General features: G+C 57.9%; 1 protein-coding gene across 1 annotated transcript in view; it reads left to right on the top strand.

Annotated features, from left to right (window-relative positions):
• Positions 1 to 15,697, top strand: part of ARHGEF10L (Rho guanine nucleotide exchange factor 10 like) — a 106,689-nt gene that overhangs the window by 59,642 nt on the left and 31,350 nt on the right. The window contains 4 exon segments of the mRNA XM_073903280.1: positions 1,102 to 1,223; positions 6,875 to 6,961; positions 8,264 to 8,484; positions 8,857 to 9,011. Of these exon segments, the coding sequence (XP_073759381.1) occupies positions 1,102 to 1,223; positions 6,875 to 6,961; positions 8,264 to 8,484; positions 8,857 to 9,011 (585 nt within the window).

Here is a 15,697-nt window from a genome sequence, read left to right as displayed (position 1 = left end):
CGGGGTTCCTAGAAGGTGGGCCCCGTAGGAGTGCAGAGAAGGATGGGCTCTTGAGCAGGGAGAATCCTCTGGGACGGATGTTTACCCGCTCACTCATGCCCTCCTGTCATTCATCCTTTCAACCCATGCTTGCTGAGTACTCACCATGTGCAGGCAGTGGGCTTGGTGCCAGGGAGACCTCAGCAAATAAGACAGGCCAGGTCCTGCTGCCCTGAGCTTATGTTCTAGAGACATATGCAGAGAGACAGTGAACAAGGAGATAGACAAAGTGATTCTAGATTGTGGTGAAGGCTATGTGGGAAATAAGATGTGGTCTTTAGACTGGTTTCTGAGAGAGGGGCCATCATAGCCAGGGTGGTCAGGGAGGACTTCTTGGAGGTGGTGGCGTGTGAGGGAGCCTTGACCCATGTGAAGGAGGCATTGCAGAGTGTGGTTTAGTAGATGCTCTTGAACACAGTGGTGTCCAGATGTGAGTCCAGGGTCTGAGCACCTGCACTTGTCACAGGCCCCTGGGACCTCAGTGTACAGCTAGACTGGGAACGTGGAGGCAGATGACCACTTGGGTCTCAGAGTGGGTCTCAAAGGAAGCAGGAGAGAGTCATCCTCTTGACCAGCAGCATCAGAGCCAGGTGAAGAGCAGCATGTTTGTGTCACTTTGTCTTCTGGCTTGTTTTTGGCCATCCCCCCCACCCCGAAGCACCTCTAGACCTCTAGGTCAAGGCAGCAGGGCCTGGACTGTGCTCAGCATCACAACATTTTTGAAACTCTTTCTCATCTACTATTTCACTGGATCCTCATAACGATCTCAAGACAAAGGCATTTTTATGCCCCTGTCTCATGGGTGAAGAAATCGAGGCTTAGAGTTGGGGGAATTTGCAGAAGGCTGCTCAGTGAGAGGGTGGGTGAGCCAGGACTCAACTCTTAGGTTTCCCAACTCGCTGCCTTGGACCCACGGCCATGACCATGGAGCAAGGCCGGTTTTCATCTTGGCTGGACAGGCATGGGGCTGGGGGCGGCCCCCTGGGCTCGGCAGGGCTGCTCACTGCCCGCTTGGTCCTCGGATTCTGACCAGCTTCACCTGCCTCCTTCCTCTTGCTGTAGGGGAGGAGAACCAGCCGGGTTGGCTGTGTCCGGATGAGGACAAGAAGAGCAAAGCCCCGTTCTGGTGCCCCATCCTGGCCTGCTGCATCCCTGCGTTCTCTTCCCGGGGCCTCAGCCTGCAGGTGAGTGGAATGGATCTTGCTGAGCCCACCACGAAGGTGGCTCGTGGAAGAACCAGGGTTTCCAGGCTGTGCCCACAGCAGGAGAGGGCCAGGGTGCAGTCCCACCTTCTCCACCTCTTACCGATGGAGTTGGTCAAGACGTTTTGGTGCTCTAGGAGTCAGCTTCCCTACCGAAAATATGGGGACAGATGCCCTTTGTGGGTCAAGTGAGCAGAAAATTCTGTGATTTCAAGAGCTAACAAGTAGCAGTGATCTCATCAGCTGATGGCATGACTCCAGCTCAGAAGAGAGGCCGGAATATGCCTGAGTACCTCTGCCAGACTGTGGTTTGGCCCCCGTCTGATGCTGCCAGGCAGGAGCCGGCTCTGGCCCCATGGCTGTCCTGCCTCCATCTGTCAAGCACCTACTACATTCCCCCAGTGCTTTGCCACCACTCTCTTGTTTTGGTATTTATAAGAAGCCCACAAGAGGATGTTTCTAGATCTCTTTCCCAGGTTAGGAACTAAGGCTCAGACAGGTGACATGATTTTCTAAAAACACAGCCGGTAGTGATGGGTCCAGGAATTGGCACCTTGCTGCGCCCGATTCCACCACTAGCACACTCCCTCCACTGTCACCCGTCCCTGACATCCTGCCCGCGCTCAGCCCTCCCTGTGGAGTCCTTACTGCCTCTCCTCCTCCCTAGGAGAGGAGCTCATGTGAGCTCTGGGGAGGGGGAGGCGCAGGCCCGGGACCTAGATACATAAACCCTAAGAGACAAGCTGACTGGGCTGTAGATTGGGGCTCCAAACAGCGAAAAGTGCATACCCTTGAGATGTCAGTTCAGCCATGAGTTCGTTCATTTGTCTGTTCTGCATATAATTTTTGAGCACCTACAATGTTGCCAGGCCCTGTGCGGGACACTGGGTGTATGGTGGTGACCGGAACGTACAAGGTCCCCACAGTCCTGTAGCTTTCAGTCTGGAGAGAGACGGCAATACCCCGGCAAACAAGAGGGAACGCAGAAGAGTGATTGTGTGTTATATCAGCTGGGATGGATATAGGGATGGCCCTCCATGGTTAGGGGGCCGAGAGGGCCTCTTGGAGGAAGTGGTGGACCTGAGTGGCAAGACGTCTCTGACCCCTTGCGGGCCCAGGGGAGGAATATCCCGAACAGACGGCACAACACAGAGTCAGGAGCAGTCTGGGAAGCTGCAGCTCGGTGAGCCGGGAGGAGAGGCTGGGGATCAGGTCTGATGTGGGTGCGCCGGTCCACGCCAGCTTGCTGGGCTGGTCGCTGTTGGGTTCCATTCTCAGGGCAATGACACCCCAAGGATGGCTCCACACAGGGGACCAGCACCCTCTGATGCACATTTTGGAAAGATCGTCTGGTCCTCTCAGCTGGGGTGTGAGCGAGTGAACTGTGGCCCCAGAGAGAGCAAGACTGGGGACTGAGAGACCAACACAGTGCTCCGTGCGGGGGTCCCACTGAGTGGCGGCAGGACTTGGTGCGGGTGGAGGCAGGGCCAGGCTGGGGCAAGGCGAGTGGGGCACTCACCTAATCCTAAGCATCACGATGAATAAAATTTTAATGCAATACTTACAACATCAAATCAGCAAATTGTGGCCTTGGTTTGGCTGCTTTTTTTGGGGTAACAGGCTGGGATTAGGGTGGGGCAGGGCTGTGCAATGCAGTGTCCGTTTCTGTGTTTATTTAAAATCTTACTGATTGTTCATCATGAATTTTTTTGCAGTAATTTTTATTGCCAAAAGTTGTGTTATAATATTCCTTTGGATGTTGGGGTGTTTTGACCCCACTCTTCTTCTCACCCCGTTCCTAGAGCCTAGAGGAGAGGACGGGGCAGGGGACATGGGAAGGCATTCGGGGACTGTGCAGGGGTAGGGCTGGCCACACTGATGAGAGTTCAGACAGGGGCTGAGGGGGGCAGGAAGGACATACCCAGCTCTTGAGCTTGTGCACCCGGACGTGGTGTCAGGGGGTGTTGGAATGTTCCCTGTGCCACAGCCTGATTTAGGGGGTGTGGTCAGCTTCCCAGCATGGCTCGGTGGCCAGCGACCAGGGTGGCAGCAACAACAGTGTGGTGGCGAGTGCTTTCAGGAGGTGTCCCTGCCAGGCTCTGTTCTAGGCACTTCACCACCAGTAACTCCGGTCCTCCCCACTGCCCTCAGACCCTCCGAGGCGGGGCTTGCCCACACTCACTGGGGAAGGAGGGTCTTCTTGACTCGTTCTGGCAGGGGAGGCCAGATGCTGTTCATTTCTGTAGGGCTCAGGGAAGCCGGCCTTTGTAGGCCTTCAGACCTCATTCATTAATGGGGAGGCCTGCTGAGTCCTGTGTGCTCCTTCCCAGCATGGGGTGGGGCGTTCCCAGGGAGTCCATGGAGCTGGGATTTTTCAGGGTCCACCCTGCCTGTGGTCACCTGGCCCTAGGACATCCTGTGGAGAAGGCTGACCCCGGGGTGACTTCTGTCTCCCCCCGGTGGCCTTAGTCCTTTTGAGAATATGGGACCCAGACCATGGCCTGACAGGTCACTCCTGGGTGGTGAGGTCACAGACAAGCCGCTGCCTCCAGGGCTTCCCTGAAAGAAACCCACCCAACTGGGGAGCTGTCTTCCACCCCATACCTGGGGGCACACATCTGAGAAGCTCCTCATATGGAATTCTCAAGGCCTAGGGACGTAGCAGCCGGAAGCATCCTCAGCAACCTCCAGGTCCCCTGCTTGCCATCTCCTGAGGAGCCTCCTATGTGAGTGGTCTTCTGGGACAACGAGCTTGTGGAGCTCCTGAGGGACCTACTAGAGCCTGCATGTTCCCATTTGCTGGGTCCCAAGACACCACTTCCACTCCTTCTGCACCTGCCAACCCACCCCAGCCCGGGCAGATGTGCCCCATCAGCTGTGCGGGCAGCCCAGATGACTGCAGGCCTCGGAGTGCCCAGGCCTTGTCCAACCACCCTGGGAACAGATGTGAGCATGTCCGCCGCTGCATGGGCCTGCCTCCTGGCCCGCTGCCTCTCCCCAGGCCCTGTCCCAGGGGCCCCGGACTCGGGCTCTGCGGCTGGCCTAATGGGAGCCGGTGACTTAAGTGTGCCCTCTGGGAAGGGCTCGCTGGCCCCAGCCCCCTCCCAGTGTAGACGAGATTAGTACTATTGTATTATTAGTCAGAGGAGGGTGTGTGGTGAGTGCTCTCCCTCAAAGGAGCAAGGATGTGGGGGCCGTAGGAAGGAGCGTTTCTCTTCTCTGTGCTGATGGGTGGCCGGCGCCCAGGCTGGGCCACACCGAGGCCTTCCTCAGGAGGACAGCATCGGGGCGCACCCATCCCTGGACTGGAGCTCCAGCTCTGCCCATGCCAGCCGTGTGACACTGGGAATCTGCTTTAGCACACGGTGTGATTCACGCCAGACCCTGGCTAGCCTGATGCGTGGCATGCACGCAGAGTTTGAGATGGAAACAAAGATTGGAGGGCATTTTGGCCCCCAGGAAGACGCGAGTGTCTGTTCCAAAGGATTTCCAAGCTGACTGTCACCCCAGCAGCACCCCTGGTGGCACCCATCCAGGCTGGAGGCTGTCCCTGGAGGGGTGGCGGGAGGGCAAGGGGACGGCTCAGTGCAAAAGTGTCCCCCCCCCCCCCCGTGAGCTGCGGTCCAGGCTGGGGGCCTGCCTGGGGACACGGGCCTGGGGAAAGGGGGCCAAGGGTGCTCTGCAATGTAGCGCCTCAGGGAGCCGGGGGCTGCAGCCCAGCCCTGCAGAGGGTCTGCTCCAGGCTTGCTTAGGCCTCTGCATGCTGGCCAAGTGCCTCTGTCCTGGCCCTCCTTAGCCAGAGCTGCTTGCTATTTGTGGGGTCCCCTGCCTCCTAGCTCTGCCCCAGCCCACCCCTCCTGGCGTGGCGCTGCCGACAAGACAAGGTGGCGCACATAGAGGGCCAGCACGTCCCACACAAAGTGCCCGGCCCCGTGCCAAGTGCGTTATGTCTGCCTCTCCAGTCCCCGCGACCATCCTGGCGAGGCTTCAGGGTCTCCATGACCATGAGGAACTGGCTTGTGGGGTCACTGGCTGGTAGCAGCTGAGCTGGGACTGGAGCCCAGGCTGGCCGCGCCCACAGCCTGTCTCTGCCCTCCAGCCCTGAGCCACTCTCCTCTTCACTGCCTGGGGCACCTTGATTTGGGAGCGTCAGCTTCCTGGCACAGATGGGACTCCTGGGTCCAGGGAGCCATTTGAGTTTTTGCCATCACTTTGGCCCTGGGCTCTGTGGGCGCGGCTGACATCCGGACCCCCTGGAGTTGCCATGGAAACATCGGGTCCCTGGCAGGAGGGGCTGGGCAGCCTCAGCTGCATGTGGCCCACCATGAAGCAAAGTGACTAGGAGCGGGGGACTGAGGGTGCTCGGGGGTGCAGGGGTCAGGGCGAGGGGAGCCTCCTTCTCTGGGCACCTGGACCTGTGCTCCCAGCCTCGCAGAAGTGGGAGCCGGGAACGTGGAGGCCTGCGCTGGGGCAGCCTGGCCTCTGGGTAGAATTTAACTAGAGTGGGAAGGGCGCTGGACCAGGAGTTGAACTCGGAATTCCAGCCTTGACTCTGCTGCCAACTTGCTGTGTGACCTTGAGCCAGTTGTGTCCCCCGCCTCCCCTCCCCACGCCCCGAACTTCAAATTTGCCAGCTCCTCACTGAGGGGACTGGATGAGGTGACCTCTCTGGGCTTCCTCACCTACAGCCATTGGATACTTTGTTAGAACATCCGCACAGGGCTGGGGCCAGCCAGGGCCTGCAGCGCCGGCAGAGGGCAGCACCTGCCCAGCAAAGGTCCAGGGGTGGCTGCATTCCTCCTTGGGGCACCTCCAGCCGTCCCCTCTCGGCCTCCTTCCCCTTCCTGCTGGCCAGGGGTTCCAGCAGGGTCCGTGACAGGGCCAGGCCACCTCCTCGCACTGCTGTCCTGGCCAGAGAGACAAACTGGCAGGGTCTAGCTCAGAGAACAGGCCCCAGAGAGCCATCTGGCCTGGGGTTTGGGGCAGCAGATGCAGGAGCAGCAAGCAGCCAGTAGCTCTTGACGACAGCCGGTTACAGATGGAGCCCCTGGCCCCCACGGGCAGCCTGTACAAGCCCCTCAGCCCTCTGGTGCTGGCGGGCTTGTCTGCAGAGTGGTTCCGCTGTTGAGGGTGGAACCAGATGTCCAGCACCCCTTCCTTCCTCCAGTGTTCTTCTCTGGAGGAATGCAGGGAGACCTAGGAGGGAGGCTGGTGCAGGCCAGGCCCTGTCGTCATCTCCCTGTGGCCTAGGGCAATCATGTGTCCGCTGTGGGCCTCATTTCCCCATCTGTAAAATAAAGCAGAGTGGGTGTTAGTGGTTTTCATTAAATCTTATCCAGATGTTGTTTAGTTTGAAAAATCGGTGGCTGGCCCAGGGTATCATTCAGGTGCCTCCTAGCCAGAAGGTTCTAGGAGAGCGCTGGTTAAATGTGAGTGCATAGGTATTGCCTGGAGATCCTGTGAACCCTGTTGCTTTCCGGTCCCCAGGGATTCTCACTGGAGACCTGCGTGGGGCCAAGAAATCTGTAGGTTTAACAACCCCCACAGGTAGTGGACAGAGGTCCTGCTGCTGAACGTTGGCATCTCCGACACCTCGATGCTTAGCCCCATGTGTACCTTCTATGTCTCCACAGCTTGGGGCTCTGGTCCACAGTCCTGTCAGCTGTCCCCTGCTGGGCTTCTCAGCGGTCAGCACGTCCCTTCCACAGGGCTACCTCTGGGTAAGTCCCTCCTGAGCTCAGCCAGGGATTCTGGGCCTCAGGACAGAAGCATGGAGGGCAGCCCCGGGAAGAGGGGCCTGCCTGCCTGCTGGCCTCCATCATGTGCACCTTCACCCAGGAAGTCTTCCTGGGACCCTCTGTGCCAGGCTTTGTGCTTAGAGTTGGCAGACGCAGTTTCACCAGGGACGACAGAAAACCAGGGGACAGAGAAGTGAGCATGACTCTTGCGAATGGTCATGTGCCATGAAGGAAATGAGCGAAGCTGTGCAGAGTATCTGGGTGGGAGGGTCTTTACCCGGGGGGTCAGGAAGCAGGGCCGGTTATTGCCCAGCTCTTGTGCCTGCCTTTTTTCCCCTGGGATTCCTGGCAGAGCCTCTCTCCATTCAGATAGGCACCCTTATGTTCTTTGTGGTACAGACTATGTTCTCCCAGAGACTTCCTGAGGTCCCACCTCACCCCCCTCTGGCTACCTTCCAGCTCTGGCTTATTCCTGTCTCCAGGCATGCAGGCAGGAAAACTCTGGCTCACCCTTCAGAGTCCATCCCAAATATCCTCTCCGAGGGTGATTTGTTCCTCAGTTTCCCTAGTATCTAGCATATGGTATATCCATCCATGATTGATCCATTTATCCATTCACTTATCTATATAATCATCCATCCATCCATCCATCCATCCATCCATCCATCCATCCATCCATCCATCCATATAATCGTCCATCCATTCACTTATCCATATAATCATCCATCCATCCATTCCTCCATCCATTCACTTATCTGTATAATCATTCATCCACCCATCCATCTGTCCACTTATCCATATAATCATCCATCCACCTGTTCATCTATCTACCCATTCTTCTATCCCTTCTTTCCATCCATCCATTTATCCGTCTGCTCATTGTTCAGCAAGTATATATTAAGTGCTTACCATTGGCTAAACATAGAGGTAGAATAGTGAAAAAGACAGAGAAGGACATTGTAAAGGACCAGATGTATGTTCACTATTTGTTGGTTGAAATTTACTCTCAATCTGGGGAGACAGAGAGCTGACTGGGTATCTGGTCTACCTTAGCTCCTTACCTGAGTTCCTTTGGGCCCTGAATCTAACTTGTTGCCATGGCAGTTGGGGAAGAGTGACCTTCAGGGACAGCGGGATGTGTGGGGGCAGGAGAGGGGATGCTCCTCCCGAGGCCCAACCGCAGTACGAGTAGAAGTTTGGGACAGGTCACCGGGAAGGCAGGCGCCGAGCTCTGTCCCCGCCCTGGTGGTTGTGCCTGATGGCCTCTCTGGGTCTCTGCTGCAGGTCGGGGGTGGGCAGGAAGGTGCAGGGGGCCAGGTTGAGATCTTCTCCTTGAACCGGCCCTCGCCCCGCACGGTCAAGTCCTTCCCGCTGGCAGCCCCTGTGCTCTGCATGGAGTACATTCCCGAGCCAGAGGAGGGGGAGAGTGGAGATGAGAGCCATGTGGCCACTGACCCTTCGGCTGCAGTGCATCCGACCATCTGCCTTGGGCTCCAGGATGGCAGGTGAGGGGCCTGGGGAGGAGGCGCGCGTTGGTGCTTCATTTCTTTTTGTGGCCGTGAGGCCGGCATCATTGCCCCATTTTGGGGGGAACCTGAGGGGTAGCAGCCTGGGGTCAGTCAGAGGGAAGGCGACATGTCTGGGTTCCCACTTGGGTCTGTGTGGTGCTGAAGACAGTCTTCTTAGCACCGTTGCCCCCTGCAGTTCTCCCTGGGGCAGGGGTGGGGAGGGCGCCATCCTCAAAAGACCCTGGGCGAGTCCAGGCTCCTGAAGGGCGGAAGAAAGGCCTCTTGACAGGGGAGGGAGGCCCCTCCTCGGGAGGGCCCTCGGGCAGTGGGGGTGGGGAGCTCTGTGAGTCACTCAGGTCTCCCCCACAGCATCCTGGTTTATGGCAGTGTGGACACGGGTACCCAGTGTCTGGCCACCTGCAGGAGCCCCGGCCCACAGGCTGTGCTCTGCCTGTGCCACAGCGCCTTCCATCTGCTTGCCGGTCTGCAGGATGGGACCCTCGCCGCCTACCCCCGGACCAGTGGTGAGGATGCTGGGGGTGGTGGGCGGTAGCCCTGGGCGCTGCTTGGGAGCTGCATCCTGTACCAGAGCGGTGGTGGGAGGCAGGCCAAGGAGGCAGGCCAAGGAGGCAGCTCAGAAACAAATCAGGGAATCTGGGGGTAGTTGGAGATCCCTGATCCCCACTGGGGTCCCCGCAGGATGGGGTGCTCATGGCTATGCAGGCAGCTCACCCCATTGGCAGAAGACTCTACAAGAGTAGGGACTCTGGGGTCACAAAGACTCTGGGGTCCAGGGTCACTTCACTGCCCTTTCGATGGCTGTGTCCACTGGTGAGCGATTGCTTTGCGCCTGGGTCATCCCAGGGCTCGTGGGTCCCAGTGGGTTAAACCACCCAGCGAAGGCAAAGCCTAGGGCCTGGCAGAGTGCGTGCTTAATGTCGTTAAGCATTTGAACCTGTGATGTTATCGAGCCACTAGCCATGGATGGTGCAGAGTGTGATGTCTGGAGGGCAAGGCTGGTGGGGTCGGAGCTGCTGTGCACCAGAAACGTTCAGGTGCTTACTGTGTGCACGTTTTCTGAGTTCTCACCACAACCCAGGGGAATTGCTGAAGCTGAGCCCCCGGAGGGGAGACGGCCTGGGCACAGCCACACAGAGGGCAGCGATCCCGGTCCCCTTGTGGCTTGCTCAGCTCCCAGTTCCAAGATCTGTGCTGGGGGGAGGGCAGCCGCCCCCAGGGCACCCAGAGAGGGCTGAGGCCTCTGAGGCTTGGCATCCGGCAGGCCCCTCCTTCTCCTCCCCCCTCCCCCTCCTCCCCCTCTCTCCTCCCCTCTCTCCCCCTCCCTCCCCTCTCTCCCCCTCCCTCCTCTCTCTCTCCCTCCCTCCCTCCCTCCCAAGAGCCTCTGATTGCTGTGTCATCACTGCCTGTTGCAGGGTTATAAACGGATATTTGTCCTGAGCTATTTTTTTGCCACTTGGCACTGTGTTGGTATTTTTAATTAGCTTTTGATAAGGCATTTATAGTTTTTAATTAAAGGGGGAAGAGGGAGGGAAAAAAAATCCCTCTTACCGACAGACATGGCATGCGTGTAAATGTAAATACGGGCTCTGATTTTTGGAGGTTTAGACATGGGTTCCAAAGGGACCCCCCCCCCCGGGCTCCCACTGAATTCTGTGAGCCCTGCCTTGCCCCGTTCTGGCCCCCCGGTCCCCACTCTGGGCTCCCCTGCGCCTTTTGCCCCTTGGTTCCTGACTTAGTTTGGGCACCAGGGTGTGAGGCGTTGAGGGGGTGTATCAGATGGCTGGGGCCACCATAACAAAATGACACCAACTGAGTTTTTTTTTTTTAAGATTTTATTTATTTGTCTGAGGGAGAGAGAGCGAGCACAAGCGGGGGAGCAGCAGGTAGAGGGAGAAGCCGACTCTCCACTGAGCAGGGAGTCCGATGTGGGTGTCGATCCCAGGACCCTGGGATCACGACCTGAGCCAAAGGCAGACACTCAACTGACTGAGCCCCCCAAGCGCCCCCACCAACTGAGTTTAAATAACATAAATGTATTGTCTCACATTCTGGAGGCCAGAAGTCCAAGATCAAGGTGTTGGCAGGGGGCCATGAGGGAAGGATCTGTTCCACGTTCCAGACTTCTCTCCCAGCTTTTGGGCTTCCTTGGCTTATGGCAGCAGACCCCAGTCCTCACGTGGCTGTCTCCCTGTGTCCTATTGGACTAGGGGCCCACACTACTCCAGGATGACTCATCTTAACTAATTAAATCTGCAATAACCCTCCTTCCAAATAAGGCTGCATTCTGCGGTATTGGGGATGAGGACTTGAGCCTGTGAATTTTGCAGGGTCATCACTCAACCCATAATAGGGGGTTTGGGGTCTAATCATTGGCTTTCCGCCCAGGATTGGAGCCTGATACTTTGTCAGAACCGGAAGGACCAGTGGGGACCCCTGGACTCCACACCCTCATTTCCCAGGTGGGAAGGCACTTCCCAAAGTCCCATGAGTGAGCCGAGACCCGAACCCAAGTGTCCTCTTTCCAAGGCTAGAACCCTCTCCAGACGTAAGGTTATTTGGCTCCTCTGGGCAGAGCTGGAGGTCATCTGGCCAGGAAGCGAAGGTTGAGGAGCTCTCCCAGCTCTCCTGCCTTGCAGACGTTTGTCTCCCAAGTATTTACTGAGCACCTACTGTGTGCGTGCCGTAGAGATGTGACCCTGCCCTCAGTTTATAGTCTGTAGTGGGAGTCAGAGTTAGTCAAGTGGACAAGTAGGGAGCTTATAATCATGCATCATGCTGAGGGTTCTAGGGGGGAACAGGGAGGCGCGTGAGAGCCTGACCTCCTGGGCATGGGGTGTGCTGGTCGGCAAAGGTCTCTCGAAGGCACAGGATCCTGAAGCAGCAGAGGCGCCAGGCAAGTGAACAGTGAACAGTTGGGGGAATGCTGTTCTCGCAGCAGGAATAGCATGTGCGAGGCCTGGAGGCAGGAGAGGGGTTGGTCTGGTGGGGAACCCAGAGAGGAGGCCTTTGTGCAGCCAGAGAGGGCCATGGCAGGAGGCAAACTCTGGGAGGGCACGGCTAGATGGTGTGGGCCTTGGGTTTATCTCCATTGATGGGAAGTAGAGGGAAGTGTTGGAAGTGGCTGGTTGCTATGCCCTCTGGCTGGTGGACAGGAGAAGAGGCAGGGAGGCTGGCCGGGAGGCTGTCACAGCCAGCGAGGCAAGTGAGTCTGGGGTCACTCTTTCTCTCCAGAGCCCACCCTCTGGGGCTTCAGTTTGGCTTTGGCCCAGGAGGCCTCTGGGAGCGGCCTTGCCTCACCTGGCCCCCCTTCCTCCTTCTGTGGTGTCCTCCGGAGGTGGCCTGGGCAGGAAGGGGGGCCTCTCGGGACCTGCCACACAGTGTGGGGCTGGGGGGGACTCCACGTGGCTGGGTCTGGGACCATCATCCTGGCACATGACCTAGCTGCGTGGCCCACTGCAGACTCACTGAGGCCTCAGAAACCGCTCCCCTACCTACGCCCCATGCCAGCCCCAGAGCTCCTGGGCCACCCTTCCCAGCCCTGTGCTGGGGGAACCCCCTCTGGTGCTCCTGGTGGCCTGGAGAGTCTGGGAATTGTGAATATTCCACTTGAGAACACTTGGGTTCGGGTCCTGGCTCACTCATGGGACTTTGAGAAGTCCCTTCCCACCTGGAAAATGAGGGTATGGAGTCCAGGTGTCCCCAGTGGCCCTTCTGGTTCTGACAAAGTACCAGGTTAGACCCCAAAGCCCCTATTATGGGTTGAATGATGTCCCCTGAAAATTCACAGGTTCAAGTCCTCATTCCTGATACCTCAGAATGTGACCTTATTTGGAAGTAGGGTTGTTGTGGATGTAATTAGTAAGATGAGGTCACAATAGAGTAGGGTGGGCCCCTAATTCAGTGCAATGGATGTCTTTATAAAAAGGAAAATTTGGACACAGACCCTTACCTGGGCTCAGAGCCAGTACTGGATGAAGGATTAGTCAGTGTTTGTAGTCATAGGTTTACTGTCCTGCCTGAGTTTGGCTGAGACCAAGATCCAGTAAAAATGGCATTCCTGCTTTCACTCGTGGCAGAAGGGAAGGACCAGAAATATTAAGATGTGCAGAGCCAACCTGGGAACTTGCCCAAGTCCCGGGGAACTGCTGTGGAGCCAGCAGCTGAGAGGTGACAGGACTTCAAGGCCACCAGGCCTCATGGAGTCCCGTCACATCAGAGCTGGAGGGGCCTCGGAGTCCAAGGCCAAGAGCCGTGTGGCCGTGGCAGTCAGCCTGCTGCCTCTGGGAGCCTCTGCTTACCTGCATTCCTTCATTCATTTGTTCAGCCTTTCACTAACTCAACAACTGAACACTGCGTATTCAGTGCCCATGAAGTGGGAGCACTGAGCAGGACACCAGGACCCAGAGATAAGCCAGGCGGCTGCCTGTGCCCTCCTGGGACCCTCTGCTGCCCCATCTCTCAGCAGGCATGGGAGCATGACCAGGCCCGGGTGGGGGCAGGGGAACGTCCCTGGTTAGATGCTAGGGATGAGGGCCAGGGTCACCCCCTCGAGGAGGCAGATGATGGAATGTGTAAGGGAGGGACTGAGGAGCCAGGCTGCCCAGGATGGACTCCCAGCTGTGAGCCATTGGGCCTGTTGCTCCAGTTCTCCTCACCTGTTTCCTCACCTGTGAAGCGGGCGTGAGGACAGCCCCACCTCCCAGCATGGTTGTGAGGGCCAGATGTGATGAGGTACACAGGTGCCCAGATGGAGCCCGGGAAGGAGAGAGACTCAGCGTCACTGTCATTCCTATCATTATGACCGGGCTTGGGCTGCCCTTGGGCCTGTCTCAGCCTTGAGGACTTTCACTCTGTGCCCTGCCTCCTGGCTCCAGCAGGTGTGCATCCCCGAGGGCCACCAGCTCGGGGAGGTGTGGAGCTCCCGCCTCTCAAAGATACCTTTGCTGAGTGAGACGGGGTCTTCATCTCCCTTTGTCTGGCGTGAGAGCTGGTGCTGGGCCCAGACGGATGGGCTGTCACACAGGGTGGGTGTGTGCGTGTGAGTGTGCACGTGTATGCCCAGACATGTGCTTGCTTACCCAGAGCCACTGCAGGGCAAGGCGGGGCATGGGTCAGCCCTACCCAGAGCTCAGAGTGATTGCCTTTAAAGTCCTAGGGTTATGGCTCGTGAGGACTGGGAGGAACCTTGAGTTCTGGCCCCTCGTGGTGCACTTGGAGAAGCCGAGCCCCAGCAAGGGGAAGCCTGTTGGAGCTTTGTCCTCTAGTCTGGGACACCTGTCCCTTGTCCTTTTTGATATAAAAATATTGTTATTATTAAATTTTACCAGTTTATCATTCTGTCCTGGAGTCAAGATTTCTTGGGGGATATCTGGAGACACAGGGGGTGTCTCCAGGGGGTCTCCTCAGGGGGAGGAGGGGTCAGTGCACATGTGACCCTCAGGGGTGTCAGACCCTAGCCCCTACCCCTGGCAGCCATGACCCTGCTCTGTGATGGAAAAATACAAGGTAGATAGTACAAGGGCTCTGGTGGTCAAAACTGCTATGCCCATGGGGCAGAGCCTGCACCTCCCTGTTTTCGGATGTGGTCCCAGCATCCCCAGCTGCTTCTCCACTGGGAGAGGTCACAGCAACCCCCTTCTCCAGCCAGAGTGGCTCCAGCTCCAGCCACACACCCGCACTACTCACCTATGGCCACTGGGGGGCGCCCGAGGCCTGGCGTTTTGTGGTTCTGGAGTCCTGGTGGGGGTCAGGGTCCCCAGTGGAGGCCTGGACGCCTTGTGGTCACTCCCCATCCTGGTCCCAGAGCCCTTTGGAAACTCCAGGAAGCTGAGAGGAAAGCAGGGGTTGGGGAAGGAGGCTGGGGCCGGTCAGCACGGCTCAAATCCTGCTTGGCGGGCCGCCCCTTGGGTGGCTTTGTGCAGCTTCACTCTCCGGGTCTCTGTTGTCACATCAGTCAAGTGGAGTCAACACCTGCTCCCGCAGATGCTGAATTGTGGCAAATGACACCAAACAGGAGCGAACGGGCCCCGGATACTTTCTGGCCCTGTCACCTGGGCTGGTTATTTAAACTCTGTGTCTTGTTTTCTCAGCGTAAAACAGGGATAAGAATAGGATCTTCCACGTAGACTTGCCAGGAGTTAAGGACGTAATTCACGAAAAGCGTGCCTGGCGTGTCGGCGCTCAGCGACGCTAGCGACAGCCATCGGCCGCCCTAGCCACGTGCCGACCCCATGCTCAGCGTCCCCACGTGGGCACACTCGTGCCATTGGACAGATGAGGCTCCGCGAGGCACAGCCGCCGGTCCGAGACCTGGCAGACGTTTGGGGGCTGTGGCCAGGATTCTGGCCCATGTTCATGTTCACGGGCTGGGAAGACCCTACTCCCCGGCTCCTAGCCAAGCTGGGCGTCTGTGCATATTAAGTAGGACAGAAGGGCGAGGGGAGAACCTGTTTCACAGGTGGAGGGTAGAGGAAGAGGGAAAGCCCGGGGGCAGGGGGGTGGTAGGGGCTCCGAGGGCTCCTCCCCATACACCCCAAGCACTGGCTTCTGCCACACTCCAGCTCTGGGGTCTGCTGCTCCCCACTGTGCCCGCCCAATGGCTGGCTCATGGGGGGGGGGTCTGTGAGTGGGCGTCCTTCAGACTCCCTCCAGGGGCCTGGTGGGGAATGTGAGGGTTGCCAGGCACTGACAAGCCAGCAGCAGGCTCTGTCCCCCTCCCAGGCCCCAGCCACTGCTGCCTGTCTCTGGAGTATGCCCCCTGTTCCCTCTCAACCCCCCTTCTCACCTGGCATGCGGGCAGGACAGGGTGGCCACTGGGGTTCTGTGTGACCTCAGAGAAACCCCAGTCTCCATGGGCGCTGCTCACGTGCCAGGGAACATTCTGGGCACGTTTTTGGGGGGGGCTGAGCATCCCAGGGTGGGCAGGCGAGAATTTTGTTCAGAGCCAGGCCAGGTCCCTTGGTGTTGTTCTGTCTTCAGGGGTGGTAGACTGGGCGCCAATCGCCTCTCAGGCTTCCTCTTCTGCCCCTGGAGGTGGTGGTGCCTCTGGAGGAAGAAGGTCATCAGAAATCTTGGTAAAGGTGACAGAGTGCCCTGGAGGCGGGAGATCTCTGAGCTGGCCAGAGTCTGCCAGAAACATCTAGTCAAAATCTTCAGAGACGGTCTGGGTGGTTTCCTCATTTTACAGATA

Source organism: Callorhinus ursinus, unplaced genomic scaffold, assembly GCF_003265705.2.
Source record: "Callorhinus ursinus isolate GAN/ISIS: 27379988/994484 unplaced genomic scaffold, GSC_fseal_2.0 scaffold18, whole genome shotgun sequence".
Taxonomy (NCBI): Eukaryota; Metazoa; Chordata; class Mammalia; order Carnivora; family Otariidae; genus Callorhinus; species Callorhinus ursinus.
This window is presented reverse-complemented; position numbering and strand designations above follow the sequence as displayed.